Source organism: Lathamus discolor, chromosome 3 (genome assembly GCF_037157495.1).
Source record: "Lathamus discolor isolate bLatDis1 chromosome 3, bLatDis1.hap1, whole genome shotgun sequence".
In the NCBI taxonomy this organism is placed as follows: Eukaryota; Metazoa; Chordata; class Aves; order Psittaciformes; family Psittacidae; genus Lathamus; species Lathamus discolor.
In genome coordinates, this window is record NC_088886.1 from 143,054,439 (window position 1) to 143,071,393 (window position 16,955).

Consider the following 16,955-nt stretch of genomic DNA (forward strand, 5'->3'; position numbering starts at 1 on the left):
CAAGGATCTCACACTGTTGCACATCTTCCAACCCCTGCCAGATTCTTTCCTTGGATAACAGTCCCATCCCCAGCATGGTCTGTCTTTCTTGTCCTTACACAGGACTTGTTCGTACAGGCATCAAAAGGAATTTGGATAGACCAGGCTCCAAACAACCTGCTATCAGTCACCAAATAATCCATGCTGTTTGCTGATGGAAACTGGGATTTTATCCCAGCTGCCTGAGAATCCCTACAGCACCCTGCTGGAAATTTCTCTCTCATTCTTTGGTGCCTCCTCTCCAGAGCTTACTTTGCCCCATTGCAAAAGCCTGGATTTCCCCAGAGCCAGGGAATCGCCTTTGATGATGTTGGAAAACCCTCCCCCTTCACTGCTGGAGACTCCCCCATGGCCAGATGTTTGCCCATGGTGCAGCATTGGGTGGTGATGCCTCTTACCACAGGCAGGTCTGGCAGATCCACATCATCGTACAGCTCCTCCTGCTGCACCTTGCCCTTCGGCAGGTTGTCGATATAGGCATTGGGCTCAGAGTACTTCCTCTGCATTAAGCTGGGAACAAGAAGCAGGACATCCCGTCAGGTTGTGCTGCATTTTGGGGCATCTGAGCATAGTGGTCCTGGGGTCTGGGCAGGGCTGCATGGTCAGATGCAGAAGATGAGAAGATAGAGCCATGCAGCAATGTGAGCACTGCTGCTGTCACATTTCCCCTTGGCTCTTCCTCACCCACCCTCAGGCACAGCACTGCAGCAGCACTACAGCCCTGTACCAGTGGCACAGTGAACCACATGGCTGGGTGCCCATGGCCTCACACAGAATCATAGAATGGTTTGGGTTGGAAGGGACCTTCAAAGCTCATCTAATCCAATCCCTCTGCAACAAGCAATCTTCAGCTAGATCAAGTCCATCAACCAAGCCCATCCCACCAACCTGCCTTTGCAAGAACCACCTAGGCATGTGCCCTAGCCCCACGGCAAGCTGCAGCTCAGGTTAGATGTGCCATGGTGAGACAAGTGCTGTCCTGTCCCTCACTGAGCTTCCAAGGACAGTGACTGAGCTGTGAATTTACCACCCCTTCCCATGTGGGAGGCAGCCAAGCTCCCACAAGCAGAGGGACCCTTGCTCCAGTTGCTTTCCCTCTACCAGCATCCCCATTCCCACTGACGTACAAGAAGGAGTTCTTTGCAGCGCTCACGATGCAGGAAACCCTGTCAGCATCCACATAATCATAGGTGAATTCCTCTGGGTCTGTTTTCGAACCTGACTCCGACAAGAGGAGGCCCAGCCAGTGACCCATTTCCTCCGAGGACTTGGCCTATGGGGAGATCAGACAGTACAAGTTGAAAGCAGTTTCTCTTCACTCCCAAGGCTAATGCTGCTTAGCCCTGCAAAGGTGATGGTGATCAACTCAGCTGCTTACAAGAGTAAGAGCAGCCTCTGGGGCTGGAGATGCTGGCATGGAGCTGGCTTTGGCAAGGAAAGCATGCGGGGTTTATTTTGCACCAGCAGAGCGCAGCAATGGGATTGCCAAAGACAGACATGCAAGGAGACCTGAGCACACAAGGGAGCCTGCGAGTTCCTTATGGCAGAGCCCAAACCCCTTCCAGGGCTGAGAAGAAAGAGGGGAAGGAAGGAGTTTAAAACAGGATCAGAGAACATCAAAGACAGCCCCTTGCTGTAACATGATCAGTATTAAATGAACACCCTGATATTTTGCACAATGAAGAGTTAAATATGGTGCCTTGTAGCCAGCTATAGCAAATAGCCACATGTACTTCTGGTAGTGAGGGATTTCTATCTGAAGCAAGAAGATGCAGCCATCTTTTACTTTGATTTAAAGAGAGCAGTAAGCACAAAGAGAAATTCAGGGCAAGTGAATCCCAAACTGGAAAGTATATTTTAAGCTTCCAATCTGTTTTATTTAGCAGGGACTCGAGCCCCTGGGAAGCCAGCCAGCCTGTACAAAATACACATTCTTCCATTCACAAAATATGAACTTTCCCAGCACCTCTTCTTCACACCTGTAATTAGGCAAGATTCCTCAGACACAGACATACCATGAACCAGAAGCTAACCAAAAACACCTTCGAACTTCACGGCAGGCCCTCGAAGTCAGTTGTTTAGCTATAAATATTCCACCCACTGGAAAAATACAGGAAATTGCTCACATTGTCCACCTCCTACTATAATCGTGCTGTCGTCAGAGAGAACTAAGATTAGAGATAAACAGTCCTGGATGCAGGCAAAGGAAAGTAACAGATGGAGATGAATTCACTTGCACTTTCAGGTGCAGATCTGTGATCAGTTTACTTGAGATTCACAACCCATGGCTTTGGGACTCCCTGTTTGCAGAAGGTGAAGTTTGTTGTTCCTCCTAACCACAGACTTAAATCCCTAAAGTGGCATTCCTCTCATCTAACACTAGCTGTCTGAAATACATCCCGTATAATTTAATCATTATACAAGGTTATCTTATAGTCAGTGGAGAGAGATGGGTATCTCTAGAGGACCCTTCATCCCATCCTAAGATGAGCGCCTAAGATGAAGGCTGAATGGTCCTCTGGAGGCACCAGCATCAGACACAGCCTGGATTGACAGCTAGGCGGGACACCTTCTAGGAGACCACAGGCAGATGAACCAAAGTCCCTCGCTTCAGATTCTGTTTTCCTGGACTGAAGGTTCCTCTGAAGGACCTCACCAGCATTTAGGCCACCTGAGACACCCACGCTGACAGCTTAAAGCAGAAATGTCTTGGAGATATACACCCTACCTCCAGAATGACCCGCTCTTCCCCGTTGTGCAGGATGCGGAAGGAGTAGAGATGATCAGGGCTTGGCTCTGGGATAATTTCACAACCCGCCAGGCTCAGGGGCTGCTGAGCCAATTTGCTTCGGTTCTTGTCCTGGTAGAAATGGAGGTGACCATCTTTTATCTGGCACCAACGGGACTTCCACTGGCTGTTCACTAGCACATTCAGGTAACCTGCAAGCAAGCATGGGTTACTTAGGCACATCTTCTACTCTAAGGGGAGAGGGAATCCAAACTCACTGTGTGCATGAGGATGGCTGATGGGTAAGTTCAGAGGTCACAACACAAAGCCACCGAAAATGACAAAGAGCAAATGCACAAGCTGTTCTATCCATACAAAACAGGATGAAAAGGGTAAAATCTGTTCAAAACGAGACCTTTGTAATTCAGGTTAGGTTTGGCGCAGCAAATTGGCGGCAGAGGTTGGACAAAGTTGGTCGCGGATGGTGAATAACAGCTGACCCACACAACTCGCCCCTTGCTGACACCTACACCCTTTGCTAATGCCCAGGATGAGCAGCACAGATGCCTTCTGCATGCACATCTAGTATTTCCTGCCCTTCCTATTGGGTCACCCTGCAAGCTACTGTCCCCCTTGTAAGCCACTCAGTCACCTTAATGTGTAAGAGGTACCACAACCTGTACGGATTTACTGGCACAGATCAAGCAGACTGTGGCCTCTGCCTCAGGACAGCCTGGCACCTGTGTATTTGAGGAGGAGGATGCCCGGTGCTCATCCTGCCCTGCACACCGAGATCTAGCACTGAGATAAGTCCCTGCAGAGGAGCTCATGCTGGCACTTACTTGAAGTCTCCAGGGATCTCTCTGGGCTATCCAGGGAGCTGGATTTCTTCCTCCCGAGGTTCATGAGGTTGCTCAGTTTCAGGCCAGATGTGCCCTTCTTTTTAACTACCGGAAAAGAAAATGAAAGAGAGCATTTGTGTGGTTTTCCTAACCCACAGCCATACACACAGCCTGCTGTCCCTGCTAGTCCAAAGTCCAGAGAGACGATGAGCAAGATGGTACCAGTAATCCCAGAGTGATTTGCTGAAGATACTTAATCTATATTGCTTTAAACTTGAGTTAGTTGTGACCAAACACCAGTCACTGCCTAAAGGCTGTTTGCACAGGTCTTGCTGTGCAGGTGCCAACCTCCCTTCATTTTCTTATACTACAAAGAATGGAACTAAAAAGAGGGACTTAAGGTGGGGAGGGTGAAAGCTTATGCCCAAAGAGCATCTTTAGCATTTTCCTACTGAGCATACCAGCTGGTGCATGAATATAGCTGCGTAATCATCAGGTAATCACGGTGAGAAACCAAGTTGGATGGGTTTAGTCCAGATTTTCCTTCCCCCTACTCTAACAAAATGATGAATTCCTAGTGTAGAGGGACTCAGCAGCCAAGTTCCATCTGTTAGGTGACTCCAGTTGAGTCCTCAGCATGGCTTTATCTTCCTCTATCCCTCATATACACAGATGGTTCCACCATCCTTCTAATAGAGCATCTCCTCTTTCAATGTGCTTACCTGCCCTATCTTATAGAAGGGGAATATAGATGAATGCCCAAAGCCAGATGCCCTAGCGTGAAGATATAACTCTCCCATTGGAGACAGCTCAGCATTTCACACTCCAGGTTTCTCTGCAGACATTTCTGAGGGAGGTCACTCAGGCTGCATTTGCGCCACCTCAAACTGTCCCAGAGTGACTTGCCTAGAGTCATGCAGCATCTCCATGGTGGGGCAGGAATCACGCCCAGGTTTCTCCAGCCCTATCCTAACTCTGTAACTGCTGAGAAATCCCAACATCCGTCACTGCATTATGGAAAATAATGAACTGGAATCAAATGGACAGGCAGAGAATTCACACGCAGCTTTCACCCTGCACCAGGCCAGTTTGAGGTGGTGATGGCAAACGTGAAACCCTCGCACATGCAGGGTCAATGATCCCCATTCCCCTGCCCTTCCCAGGGTGAGGGTTTACCATCTTTTGTCTCGGCTGTCTCCGGGTGTCCGTCGGTGCTGCTCCCGCTCTCGGAGGCTGCAGAGTACCTCTCAGACACCTCCACCTGCCAACAGCACCAGACACAGGCTCCGCAGATGGACATGACCCATCCCTCAATCCAGCACCCACCGTGAGTGCCTTTCCCCCTCTCCACAGCAGATGCTTTCACACAGACATGCCCCACCTCCCCACTCGCTCTGTGCCCTTCCTATCATTTTTGATCCCATCATCCAGCACACAAACTGCCCTGGCTGGGCTCACCTCTGAGGTGACACAGTGGCACGGCCAGTGGCACCCTATGGTATCATGTCCCACAGCCTGGCTGGTGGGGGCATCTTCCAGTCCCCATAGGAGGGCATGGGCAGGGGAACTGGCCAGGTACACAAACAGGTCCATTTCAGGTGTCCACCAGGGACTTTAGAAGGGTTCTTTCACTTCCCAATGTTCTGGAACAAATTGCACCCCCTGAAGGGTGTCACCTAAACTGGGACTAAGACTGGCCCAAGCCCTGGCATCCAAGGGTCTATGCCCCTTCCAAAGCTTTTGGGGGGTACGGTTGTACTGCTGGATGAGATAGTGGCTGCTGCCTTGTGTGGAAGAGAGCCCATTGCTGAGTCAGATTTGGGGTAAGATCTGGCAACAAAAGGCTGCAAAAAAAATTACTATAGCTCCAATAACTCTCCTTTTCAGCAGAACAGGGGTCTGGTTACACCCACATCCGTCTTTGCTCAAATAAAATTACAACACTACAACTATTATTTACGTAGGGGGTTGGAACTGGATGATCTTAAGGTCCTCTCTAACCCAAACCATTCTGTGGTTCTATGAATAAAGGAACAGATGGAAAAGCTGAAGTGCTAATTCCCTCTGTAGAGACCAGGCATACCTTTGGATAACAGAGCCTCTGTGAATCTGGGATGTACTGGTTGCCTTCGCTGCCTCCTTCACACAGCAGACCGCTGGTCTCTTGGATTACCTGTGCAGAAAAGCAAGCCATAGCCTGTGAGAGAGCTGCAGTACCTGGTCAATACTTGTGCCCCACTCAGGACAGGCAGAACCAGTGCAGCCTGGGATACCCACAGTTTATATTGCTGGCAACCCTGGGGATATTCCTGGCCTTGCAGCAGGCAGCCAGCAGAAACTGATGGATCCAAGTCAGCGGGCAGAGACTGCCAGCAATGGCAGCCCCGGCGCCTTGCAGGCCCAGACTCCTGCTGCTGCTGCTGCTGTCTGAGGGAAAGGGCCATATCTCCCCCTGTCCTCAGCCAATTCATATCAGGCACCCACCCCAGACATCCCTCCTCCAGCAGCTGGGCTGGGAGGTCCTTCCACAGCCTCTTGCACACAGAAGGCAGCAGAAGCTGCAGGAAGAAGCTATCCCAGGACATGGAAATAAAGTCTGTGTTTGTATACAGGCTTGCAGGGAGGAAGAGAGCCAGAGCACACAAGGACAAGACAGAGATAAGATATAGTTTCCCAGCAAAGCCAGGGTGGGAGCATGGAAGGCGCCACTGACCCTGAGCCACTGCTCTGCCTGGTCTTTACTCTGCAGCCCCAGCACGATGACGTCTGCATTCATAGGGATGATCTTCAGCTTGTGTTCTTTCTTCCTCACTTGCTTTTCCTTGTGAATGACAGTGCAGCCCAGCAAATTCACATCCAGCTGTGGGCTGTGGTCTTTAGAGCTCTTGTAGCACTGGGGAAGGAAGAGGGAGGGCAGGTAAGAGGCTGAGGAGGAGTCTTCCCTCTCACTCACTGGCAGAACTAAACCCAAGAAGCAGCTCAGTGCAAACACACAAGTTAAGTTTGCTGAGCACAAGAAAGTCCTATAGATCCTACAAGGCTGCAATGTCTACACAGATATGTATAGAGATACATGTAACTCTATGTACATGCATATATAGTCTGAAATACCTCTTGCAGATATTCCTAGAGGGTCAAGTATGTGTCAGCCAGTGGGATAAATATCCCTTTTCCTTAACCACCTCAAAAAGTTTCCCCAAAAAAGCACCTCTTTGGGAGTTTGGGATTTTGGTTCCAAATGGGACCTTGTGTCCCCCTCAGCAGCCCCATGCACACATTCTGAAAATGAAATGATGCACCCAAATCTCTGGGACATGATTTTTGAAGCACTGCTTCTAGAAGTGCTTTGGTTCTGCCAGCTAGTTAGCATGACCTGAGGTGCCATTTCCCTCCCCAGCTCATGAAAATAGGATGTTATAGGCATAGAATAGAGGATCTACTCACCAGCAGCCTGGTGTCCTTGATAACACACAGCTGTTTTGCCCACTGTCCTAGCCACTTCTTCCTCCACAGGAACGCACAGATGCGGGCATCCTTCATCAGCTCAATGGTGGCCTCTGTGGATGGCCACTGGTGGGTTGCTGACTTGCCTTTGCTGCTCTCTTCTTCATCATAAGATTCATAGGAGCTACTAACAGCTTCACCATCTTCTATAACAAAAGCAAAGCTCTATCATTAAATACATTTCTAGGACAACTCTGAACTTATTGCTTGCCTCAGCCATGCTCACACATGCAAAAGCTTCCAGTGCAGGGACGTGTCTTTTGAGGCTCTCCTACAGGAGAATAATGGATAGGCTAATAACCCTCGTAGATCCCTTTTTCTTTCTAGCCCAATACTGATTCCATTGCAATGCTTTGTGCCTCATAGTAAACACTCAAAAGACACTTCTCAGTTGCCCACAAATTCCACAACATTCCCTTAGACATTTCTGACACTTGCTGCTTCCCCCCCGCGCCATCAAAGATGCTTTTCCTACTTCCCACTTCTAGCCAAACACTCACAGTTTTTAAGGCAACAGCAGGCTACAATCAGCCCTTGTCCTCTGAATGTCAGAAGTAAAAATGATATTTGCAAGGCCATGCAGCAAGCAATGATCTATTGTATTTGATTTGCCATTCCACTTCCCTCTCTGGGCTAACAGGTCTCTCTCTACTCAACATCTAAAGGGCAGCAAGGGGCTTTGAAGGAATACACTGCTGCAGCAGCAAATAAGAGTAAACACATCTTTTATGTTAATTCCTAAATGGATTGCTATGTTATTAAGATGTGTTGGGATTTTCAACACCCAGCTCTAATACACTGTAGGGTGTTGGAGTTTTCAGCTGATAGGAATAGCTGGTTATTGGCACCAGACCCATCAGAAACAATGAAAGCGTTTCCACTGACCACAGGGGAATTTGCAATGCCCTGCTGGGGTTTACAGTATGGCTCTTATTCACAAAATAAGCTCGCATAGCAAGATGGTAAGAACGGGGCAGCATCTTGTTTTGCATTCTTGTCCTACCAAACAGCATGGAGGAATATCACTAAGTTTCCTCTCACCAGAATTTATCTAGGTTTGACTCTCATTAAATCTTACTACCGAGATAAAAGTCACATTATCAGATTGGTGCCAATTAAAAAGAGGAAAAGCAGACAGAAAAGAGAAAAAAAGCATTTGGAGCTTCACTGAAGAGCACTTCTTAAGTTGGGTTTATTTGTTCTTAAGATAAAGGGAACTGAGATGCAGTAACAAAGCTACAGCCTTACCTCCAGTGAAATCTCACTCTATAACATCCCTCAAGTGATCAAAGCTGCACCAATTAAACAAGCTTATTGGAAAGCAAATAGCCCCTTTCAAAGTCTCTGAGTGGTACTGACAATACACTACTGGCTCACCATCTCCACACCCTCAGTGTATTGGACTGTCTATCTTTCATGGGAAAACATTACCCCAGTGCACTATCACTATGCAGACCTTGTCCTCAAGCACCCTGTGCAGAAATTCAGACGGAGTGAAAGCGCTGAGGTTTCTCATCCCTAGAGATACCAAGAAGCCAAACCTCTGCACTGCTAGGGACCTTCCTTATGCATCAGCAAGGATGCCTAAGGGAACCTCATCTTCTAAACCTCCTTCCTTATCAACATGGGGCAGTTAGCAATATGCCCCCTGGGTGTCTCTGCTGCCACCTTTCTCCTAGGGCAATAATACTTTTCTTCTATGCTTTCAGCAGGATCCCTTGCTGCTATTTTCTGCATCAAACACAACCACAAGTGCCTCATGAGGTGAGCCCTTCTTTACTTGAAGAGCTACAGCCATTGCTTTCCTGGTGACATCTCTATGGCCTCATAACAGAAAGGTGTTTTCCAGACAGTCTAGTTGGCAAACAGGGACAGACCTTGCTTGGGTGACTTGAGACAACATTGTTGTCACTACTGAGCTTCACTCAACCCCAAGACATGCAGCTCAGGCAGTACATACTTCAGTACAAGGTCTCCATTTCCACCTACTGGCAGTTTCAACTACGACCACAGTTTTACCCTCTGATTGCCATGACATCAGTGGCAGCCATATTCTTGGCTGTCTTTAATCCATTGCTGCTTTCCTGTTTGTCTTCCTTTGACCATGATGCAGGAAGCTCCAACCATCTCGTACACCGGAGCTGCCTCCAATCAGAGCAACTTCAACATTCAATGAACGCTGCTTATCAATACAGCCAGTGCTATCACCTATCAGCTCCACATCAGTGACCAGAACCAGGGGAATAAAGGCTAGGGATGTTCTCTTCACTGTCATTTTAAGCACGGGGAAAGACAAAGAAATGCCACCTTGTGTATTTCCAGCACAGGCAGAGAGAGGTGGTTATCCATGGCCAGGGGTAATGGGCAAAGCCAGGGGGAGGCACCTGATCATTTTGAGAAAATGGGGGGGGGGGGGGTTGAGGTTTGTTTTTGTTTGGTTGTTTGGTTCTTTGAAAGGCACTTCAGGTTGGGAAAGCATGCCATACCCATCGTTATTGTGGCATAAATAACGCCCTCAGTAACCTGCAACCCTGGCCTGGGTCCAGCCGCAGCAAGCCTACCAAAAAGACCTGCACAGTCAAAGGGAAAGAGAAAGGGAGACAAAGGGAGAAAGACAAAGAGAGAACAAGGTCAGTCCAGCTCAGCCCCATGATTCCCCCTCAGCTGGAGAAGTTGCCCCATCCCTGACGTGGACAGAGGAGCACACCATACAGTGAGACTTCAGACATGGACATTTGCAACCCATCCCCTCAAACTAGGCAATTCCCTTTCAAACAGAACCACTGCAATTAAAATCAGCCAGGGCAGATGAGCTGCTTCAGCTGGAACAGTGATTGCTCAGCTGGCAGTCACACTGCCCCTTGCTTTTTCATTCCCTTTCTTATCACACCCTCCAATTATGCAAAGGCAGACGAGGACGATAACAGTTTAACACATCTCAGCCCAGGAGGAAAGGGAATCAGCAGCACTTGCTGTAAAATGAAAGGCAGAGGCATCCCCAGCAGAGGGGTGGGAATCCTGCTGATGAAAGAGGGACCCCAAGACCCAGTGGACTCATCCTCCTGCTTCATTCTAATTAGTTCACCCATGGCTTGCTACAGTTCCTTGCAGTCCCACCTCTGACGCTGCATGGATCCTCTATCTCCTCAGCCCATCTGGAAGCTTGCTTTGATGTCCTTTCTTGGCAGTACACCCACTAATTTTAGTGGTGTTCCTATTTTTGTTTGGTTTCACTACGCCCATTTGTTTGGAGACGTATGGGTGTCTTCCAAGGCTGAGCACAGACGGGTGAGACTGTAGCATCTTCAGCTGCGATAAACCCACGTATGTCCAGAATGCTCTTTAACAACAACAGTTACACTAAGGTCTCAAGGCAATTGTTGGCAATGAGCATCACTCCACATAGGACAGGCACAGGGTATTATTGCCATCTGGTGAGATAGCAGAACAGATGCCCAGGGAAGCTGTGGCTGCCCCATCCCTGGCAGTGTTCAAGGCCAGGCTGGATGGGGCTTGGAGCAACCTCCTCTAGAGGAAGGTGTCCCTGCCCATGGCAGGGGTTGGAACTGGATGAGCTTTAAGGTCCCTTCCAACCCAAAACATTCTACGATTCTATTAAGCAAGGTGGGGAAAAGGGATGGAGAGCCCAGTTTTTTACTTTTTGAATCAACAGGCAGGACCAAGACCTGCAGGTTTGGCCATGTGCCATGGGATTTGAAGCCTGATCTCGAGGCAAACCAGTGTACTAGCAGACTCCCAGCACCACTGCCCGACCTCCCCTCTGCACAGCATGCCTTCACCCTCTCTCTAGCCCCTGCATCCTCCTCCTGCCACATAACTGCTGTTTCACATCTTTCCCTGCTCTTCTTTCTCACTCAACCCAAGGCACCATCTCAAACAGGAGCTTGCCAAACAGCAGAGAGATTCTCAGCGACATGATGTTGCCTTCCTTCTTGCTCAAACCAGCTTAAAAACCATCAGCATTATAGCATGCCAGGTGTTTTGTGTAGAAGAGACTGGGGCTTGCAGAGGGAACCCAGCAGTTGAGTAGTCAGAAGAGGCAAAGGCACCACAAGGCTTGGTGGTGAGGGACTGCCTGGGTTTGCATGCCCCATCTCTGCTCCCTTCATGGGCTCCTATCTCTTCTTACAGCTGGGATACTGCTCAGTAAAACAGCTATTCATAGCAGCCACAGACTGCCCTTTGGCACCCAGAACTATCTCATTTTGACAATGCTCCCATGATATGGCTTTCTTCTCTTTTTGCAGGGCTCTGATCTCCTTAGGCATCTGACTGGCCTGGATTTCAGTGACTGGTGGGTGGATTTGCATCTTAGAGCAGCAGGTTACCAAGGCAAAGCAGAGGTTTAAGCTGGGTGTGTGCTTATCACTCCTTCCAGCCAAGGCTCTGAACGCCACGTGAGTTTATAGAGCTGCCTGGATAACATAACCTGGGTTTCTCTGCATGGATCCATGGCTGTACTCCAGCTAATCCGGTGTATGTCTTTACATGCCATGGCTCTTAGCACATTATCCACTTTCCCAATGTGCAGCAGGGAAAAACAAGTCCATTTATCTTAGAGTGCAGGCAACTGGAAACTCCCCATGAGTACAAGGCTGCAGCAACCTGTGCTGCGGGGCTTCATCCTCCTGCATGGTTCCCTCCCAGGGAGCTTCAAAGCTCTGTGATGCACACTGGGGCTGGTAAGGACTCATAAGCAGCTCAGATTCAACAGCCAAGGGTTTGAATACAAAGCTTTTACACTTAAAGCTCACTTCTTCGCTTGCCTTGACTCTCCTGGCTCAGCTTGCCCCATGCCACTCATGTCATGGAATGGTTTAGGTTGGGAAGGGACCTTAAAGCTCATCCAGTTCCAACTCCTGCCACAGGCAGGGACACCTTCCACTAGAGCAGGTTGCTCCAAGCCCCATCCAGCCTGGCCTTGAACACTGCCAGGAACGGGGCAGCCACAGCTTCTCTGGGCACCCTGTGTGAAGAAAAACATTACACCCCACTTGCTGCAGTCAAGGCTGATGAGCAGAGGTCTGCTTCTGCATCACAGCAATACAATCTGTCTCACTTGGTTTTAAATGGATTATAAAGTAATGACAAGATCAGCTCTGCTATCAGATCAAAGGAAGGTAATCTCTCACTAAGGGTGTTTGCCAAAAGATGGATGCAGGAATACAGCTTAAAACCATGAGAATCTGGGAACTCAGCCTGTGTGCAGCAGTCTGCTTCCAAAGTGTTTGCGATCCCATAGGGATCCTATAGAGATTGTGGCACTGCTGAGGACATTGCCAGGAGGGGTGCTGACCCAGGCAGCAATCGAGTGTGTGCACAGGGAGCCTGCACACTCTCCCCTCATGTGAAGAGTAGCTTTCAAATCAGGTTTACAGATCGTCAAACTGCCACAAGAGCAGAGCTGAATAAATAGCCAATTATAAAGACATCTAACAGACCAACAGAGCCATGGATTTTGAGCCCCAAAGGGACAATTAGAGCACCAGGATACAAATGCAAGCCACCACAGCTTCACCACTCACTCCTGAACAGAAACCTGCATTTGGCTGCAGCCTGTCTGCTAGAAAACCATCAAGACAAAGAGAACCCACAATGGTTTATAATGTTTCACAGTGATGTTCTATTAACCAGACCTACTACTTATTTCTACAGTAATCCAGCAGCCTTTTCTTTCCAACTAGCATTAGATCTGTCATATCAAGTGTGACCAGTATCGGAAAACAGATTTCCCATACAAGCTGTAAGTAATGTCTGTGCTTTCATTTACTCATTTTCATAAACCTCAACTTCTCCATGTCCTGCATGAACCCCCCAGAGACTCAGCTGTGATATACCATTTACAGAGACATCGTATGGCTCAGCCTCCTCGTAGTATCCCTCTGGGGATTCAATCTTGGGCACCAGAGGTTGTTTTGTTTCGGGAATCTGCAGAAGAAATAAATAAAAGCAGCATGATTAAAGGTAAAAACAAATCCTTAAGAACAATGGGGCAACCCGTTTGCTTTACCATGAACTGGGACTTCTGCCTGCTGCACCAACCCCCTCTAAGCTGCTCCCTGTAACTGGGGATGATCCTCTCTGCTATGGATTATCTGAACAGGGAACTAGAAGGGTGGGCACTTGGTGCTATCCTGGCTTCACATGGAAAAGTGTAGCCTGAGCGGTCGTTGGTCATGTCTCGAGTCTCTGATAACAAATCAACAGCTAAACCCCTCTGCTTCAGGAACTCTATCAAGAATCTTTAATTGTGCTCTGAGCAAAACATGAAGGAAATGGATAAACAACACTGATGGAAAATAGGCCTTTGAAAAGAGTCCAAGTGCTGGAAAATCCCTGTGGTGCCTGCCAAACCCCTCCCTAAACACAGGCAAGGGCTGGCAGGAAGAACAGGGCCTTGATCCTTTAGAAATACCAACACATGAGAAAGCAGAAGAAAGGAGGGGGAGCTAAGAAACAAGCTTTTTACTTTTCAAGTAATTCACATTGCTGCTGAACATGAGACAGCAGAGCTGGAGGATGAGCACACAGCTTAGGCTGTTCCCAAAATATGCGGCATCCCATCTCCCATCATGACCCAACAGTAGTGTCCCTCTGTTCACAGTGAGGTGTCCCCTCTCCTCGCCCAGGTCAAACCAGCCCAGTCATCTGACACTGGTATGCTCCTCTGGCTCACAATGCTTCTACTGGCTTCTGTGCAAATCCTGGACAGGATTTCAGCACATGTAGGGCTAAAGACCCACTCAGTCCTCCCAGGAGGACAAGGCAGAAGAGCAGGTCTCTTTCTGCAGACAACAATGTTGAAGGTTATGGATCACATATGGTCCTTCATGCCTTCATGATTGCCTTTGGTGGCCTGCAAAAGAGGGTCCAGCTGGGCACCAGCATTGCAGAGCAATCTAAGGCAAGGTCAGTCCCTTTGCAGGTCATCATCAGATGCAGTTCAAAGCTGCCCACCCTGCCCTGGCTATTTCCACCAACAGGCGCTGCAGCCCAGAAGCAGAAGGAAAGCTTTGAAGGGAAAGATTTTGTGGCCAGCAACCGCCCATGGAGCAGGATGCTGCTGAGCCAGTGGGAGCTAGGTACCAGAATCACACATCTCTGCTCCCACAAGGGCGAGCTGCCCGTGCCTCTGCCAACCTCACAGACTTCTCAAGTGCCTTGGATGGGAATTCCTTCCTACGTGGGCCTGCCAGATGTGTGAGCAGGCTCTGAGCTTGCTTTCCAGAGCCATGCAGGACACGCTGCCGGAAAACACTTGCCTCCAAACACTTCAAGGTTTAGGAACTTGTTCTAATGTGTTAAATTAAAGAAAAACAAACTCGGCCACTCCAATGCTTTACTTAATCCCTTCCCTGGCCAGGGAATGTGCCTGCAATAGCCATCTGTGGTGGCCTTCTGCATGTAACCAGCTCACATTGTGCTACAGCCATGAACAAATTGCCTACACAAAGAAACGCTGTGGGTTTATTTGACATCATCCCACAAATGTCAGGGAAGGATGGAAGGGGAAGGAGCTGCTCCATTCTGTTTCCTACACACAATGAAAGCCAACAGGGACTAGGTGGGACTGCACCTCAGCTGCCCCAGAAGCTATTTTTTAATCTTTTCTTTCCCTGAAGGCGTGGAGTTGTTTTGTCTCTATCTTAAGTCCAAAAGTATTCACTGTGTTATTTAACCCAAGGCTGGGCTTACAGAACATTTGCCTGTTCCATTACAGCACAACAGAGCATGCAAATAAAACTCTCTTGGGCATCTGCATCCGCAGCGTGTGACTTTCTCAGTGATGGCTGTGGAAAGAGGCAGGGCTGTCAGGGGTAGCACAGAGGAAAGGTCACCAGTGTCTCAGCCACAGCCTGCAGGACCCATTGTTTAAAGGCTGCTCTGGGACAGATCCAAAGGAATTAGTGGGATCCAGGTGGGTCACCCCTGTTGGGTCGCCCACTGACTGTTGGTGTCAGTGAATGTCAGGGACAATCTGCTGTGCAGAGATTTAACACCACATTTCTTCTGAGCCTCAAAAGGCAGGTGTAGAGCAGCACCACAGGGTTGCTAACACCATTGCCTTAACATCACTAAACCACAGAAAACCCCAACAACTAAAACAGGCATATTCTGACGTTCTCTCCTAACCTGCCCATTGCTGTGTAAGGAATTGCGCTCCCTCTCCATCAAATTCTCTCCAGCCTTGCTCCTTGAAGTATGTTCAGATATTTTTCCTGCTAACAGTTCACTGACACTCATGCTCACAACGAGGAGGTACTTGATAGCTTCATCCAAAGGAAGTCAGCTACACTGGCAAAAGCAGGTGGGAGAAGGTAGTTCCCAGCTCAGACCTGGGAGAAGATGGATGGCTTAGGTACCCTTAGCTAAAATCCAAGATTGCTTTTTTCTATTCCCTCACTTAACTTCCTGATTTCCCTATCAGAAGGCTGGGCTGCATGAAGCACCAGCAGAGATGTCTTGGAGACACCCATCTGCTGCTTCTGCCACCCTCCTGCCCATCTCCCTGACACAACCACCATCACCTCCACCTTTGAGATGCCCAAAGCCAAGCAGTGATTCCTGCTCTGGTTGCTGCTCCCAGGCAGTTCCAGCTCAGGGCTGTATCCCAGCTGTTTGTGTGGGCAGAGCCCCCCCTGGGCTGGAGCAGCTCCCAGCAGTCACCCGCACTGTGTCCAAGGGTTCATCGGCTGCATCCCATCCTTTTTTTCCCATCTAACTCCAGCTGAGCCACACAGCCCCCTGGGCAGAAGTCCTGAGCCCTCACCCTGCATCCTGCTTCCTGGGAAAGCAGCAGATCCTCCCCTACCATTGATGGATGCACCACGCCGTCCTCCTCCATGCCTCCCCTCCTCCTCATGCGCACTCCCTGCCCTTCATTCCTTTCACATCCCAAAATCCCAGCTACAGCGATTCCCACATCAGATCAACTACTGAGCAGCAACGTCCGGGGTCTTGAGGATGACCCGTGTCTCTAGGACAGCCGTGCTGGCACAGAGACAAAATCCCACTGGAAGCTGATGGTGTGGAGCTGGACCTTGGCCAGATTGAGAGCTGCCCTACAGAAACACCTACAGTGCCAGTGACTTGTCCTTGCAGGACTGTGGGCCAGCAGAACACCCGGCATGGTCACCAATGCAGAGACAACACAAGGCGCTTCATCTGGACACAAACCTGATCTTCTTTGCTAATGGCTCATGATGCAGCCTGGGGATTGCACCACCATTGCACAGCTGGAGGACTTCAGGTTTGAATAAGTTCATGTCACCAGCCCAGGCACAGCTGCCTTATAGCTCAGGGGAGATTTCCAAAGCATCATCACCTTTGTTTCTATGACACCCCCCTCCCCCCCCCCCCCCCCCATTCTCTTCCTTCTCTGAGCCTGGATGAGCCTGGATTGCCATGGGATGTGTGCAGGTTTCCCTGGCAGGGAACACAGCCCATTTTGCATAGTGCTCCTGCACATGCGTGGGAAGCCCCAGGCTCCCACAGCTGCTTGCTCCATCTGTGCATGAGCTTTGGGAACCACAGGGGTTCCTGCATGCCCAGCCACCCTGGAACACAGCCACCCGGCCTGAGCCAACCGCATCCTGACCTGCAGTGTTCATGAAGACAAAACATACAGCTGGAAACCCATACAGAGGCGAGTGCATTTGAATAAGGGTTGAATATTTCATTGTTATTTTTTAAAATACTAATAAAATTACTATTTTAAAAGTATAAAAAATAGATTATAAAAAAGACTTTCTATTTTTATTTATTTTATTATAAATAAAATCTCCCCATGACCATTCCCATTACTAACATACATTGACATT

General features: G+C 49.0%; 1 protein-coding gene across 3 annotated transcripts in view; it reads right to left on the minus strand.

Moving 5' to 3' along the window:
* AFAP1L2 (actin filament associated protein 1 like 2) overlaps positions 1–16,955 on the minus strand; it is a 71,092-nt gene that overhangs the window by 4,990 nt on the left and 49,147 nt on the right. For 2 of the 3 annotated variants that reach the window (XM_065672313.1, XM_065672315.1), the window contains 9 exons: positions 12,972–13,062; positions 7,054–7,259; positions 6,323–6,502; positions 5,693–5,782; positions 4,786–4,870; positions 3,610–3,714; positions 2,768–2,979; positions 1,167–1,312; positions 438–549 (listed from right to left, as the gene is read on the minus strand). In XM_065672313.1, coding sequence (XP_065528385.1) covers positions 438–549; positions 1,167–1,312; positions 2,768–2,979; positions 3,610–3,714; positions 4,786–4,870; positions 5,693–5,782; positions 6,323–6,502; positions 7,054–7,259; positions 12,972–13,062 — 1,227 coding nt within the window. The remainder of the gene's footprint in view (positions 1–437; positions 550–1,166; positions 1,313–2,767; positions 2,980–3,609; positions 3,715–4,785; positions 4,871–5,692; positions 5,783–6,322; positions 6,503–7,053; positions 7,260–12,971; positions 13,063–16,955) is intronic. The other variant, XM_065672314.1, reaches the window with a different exon arrangement.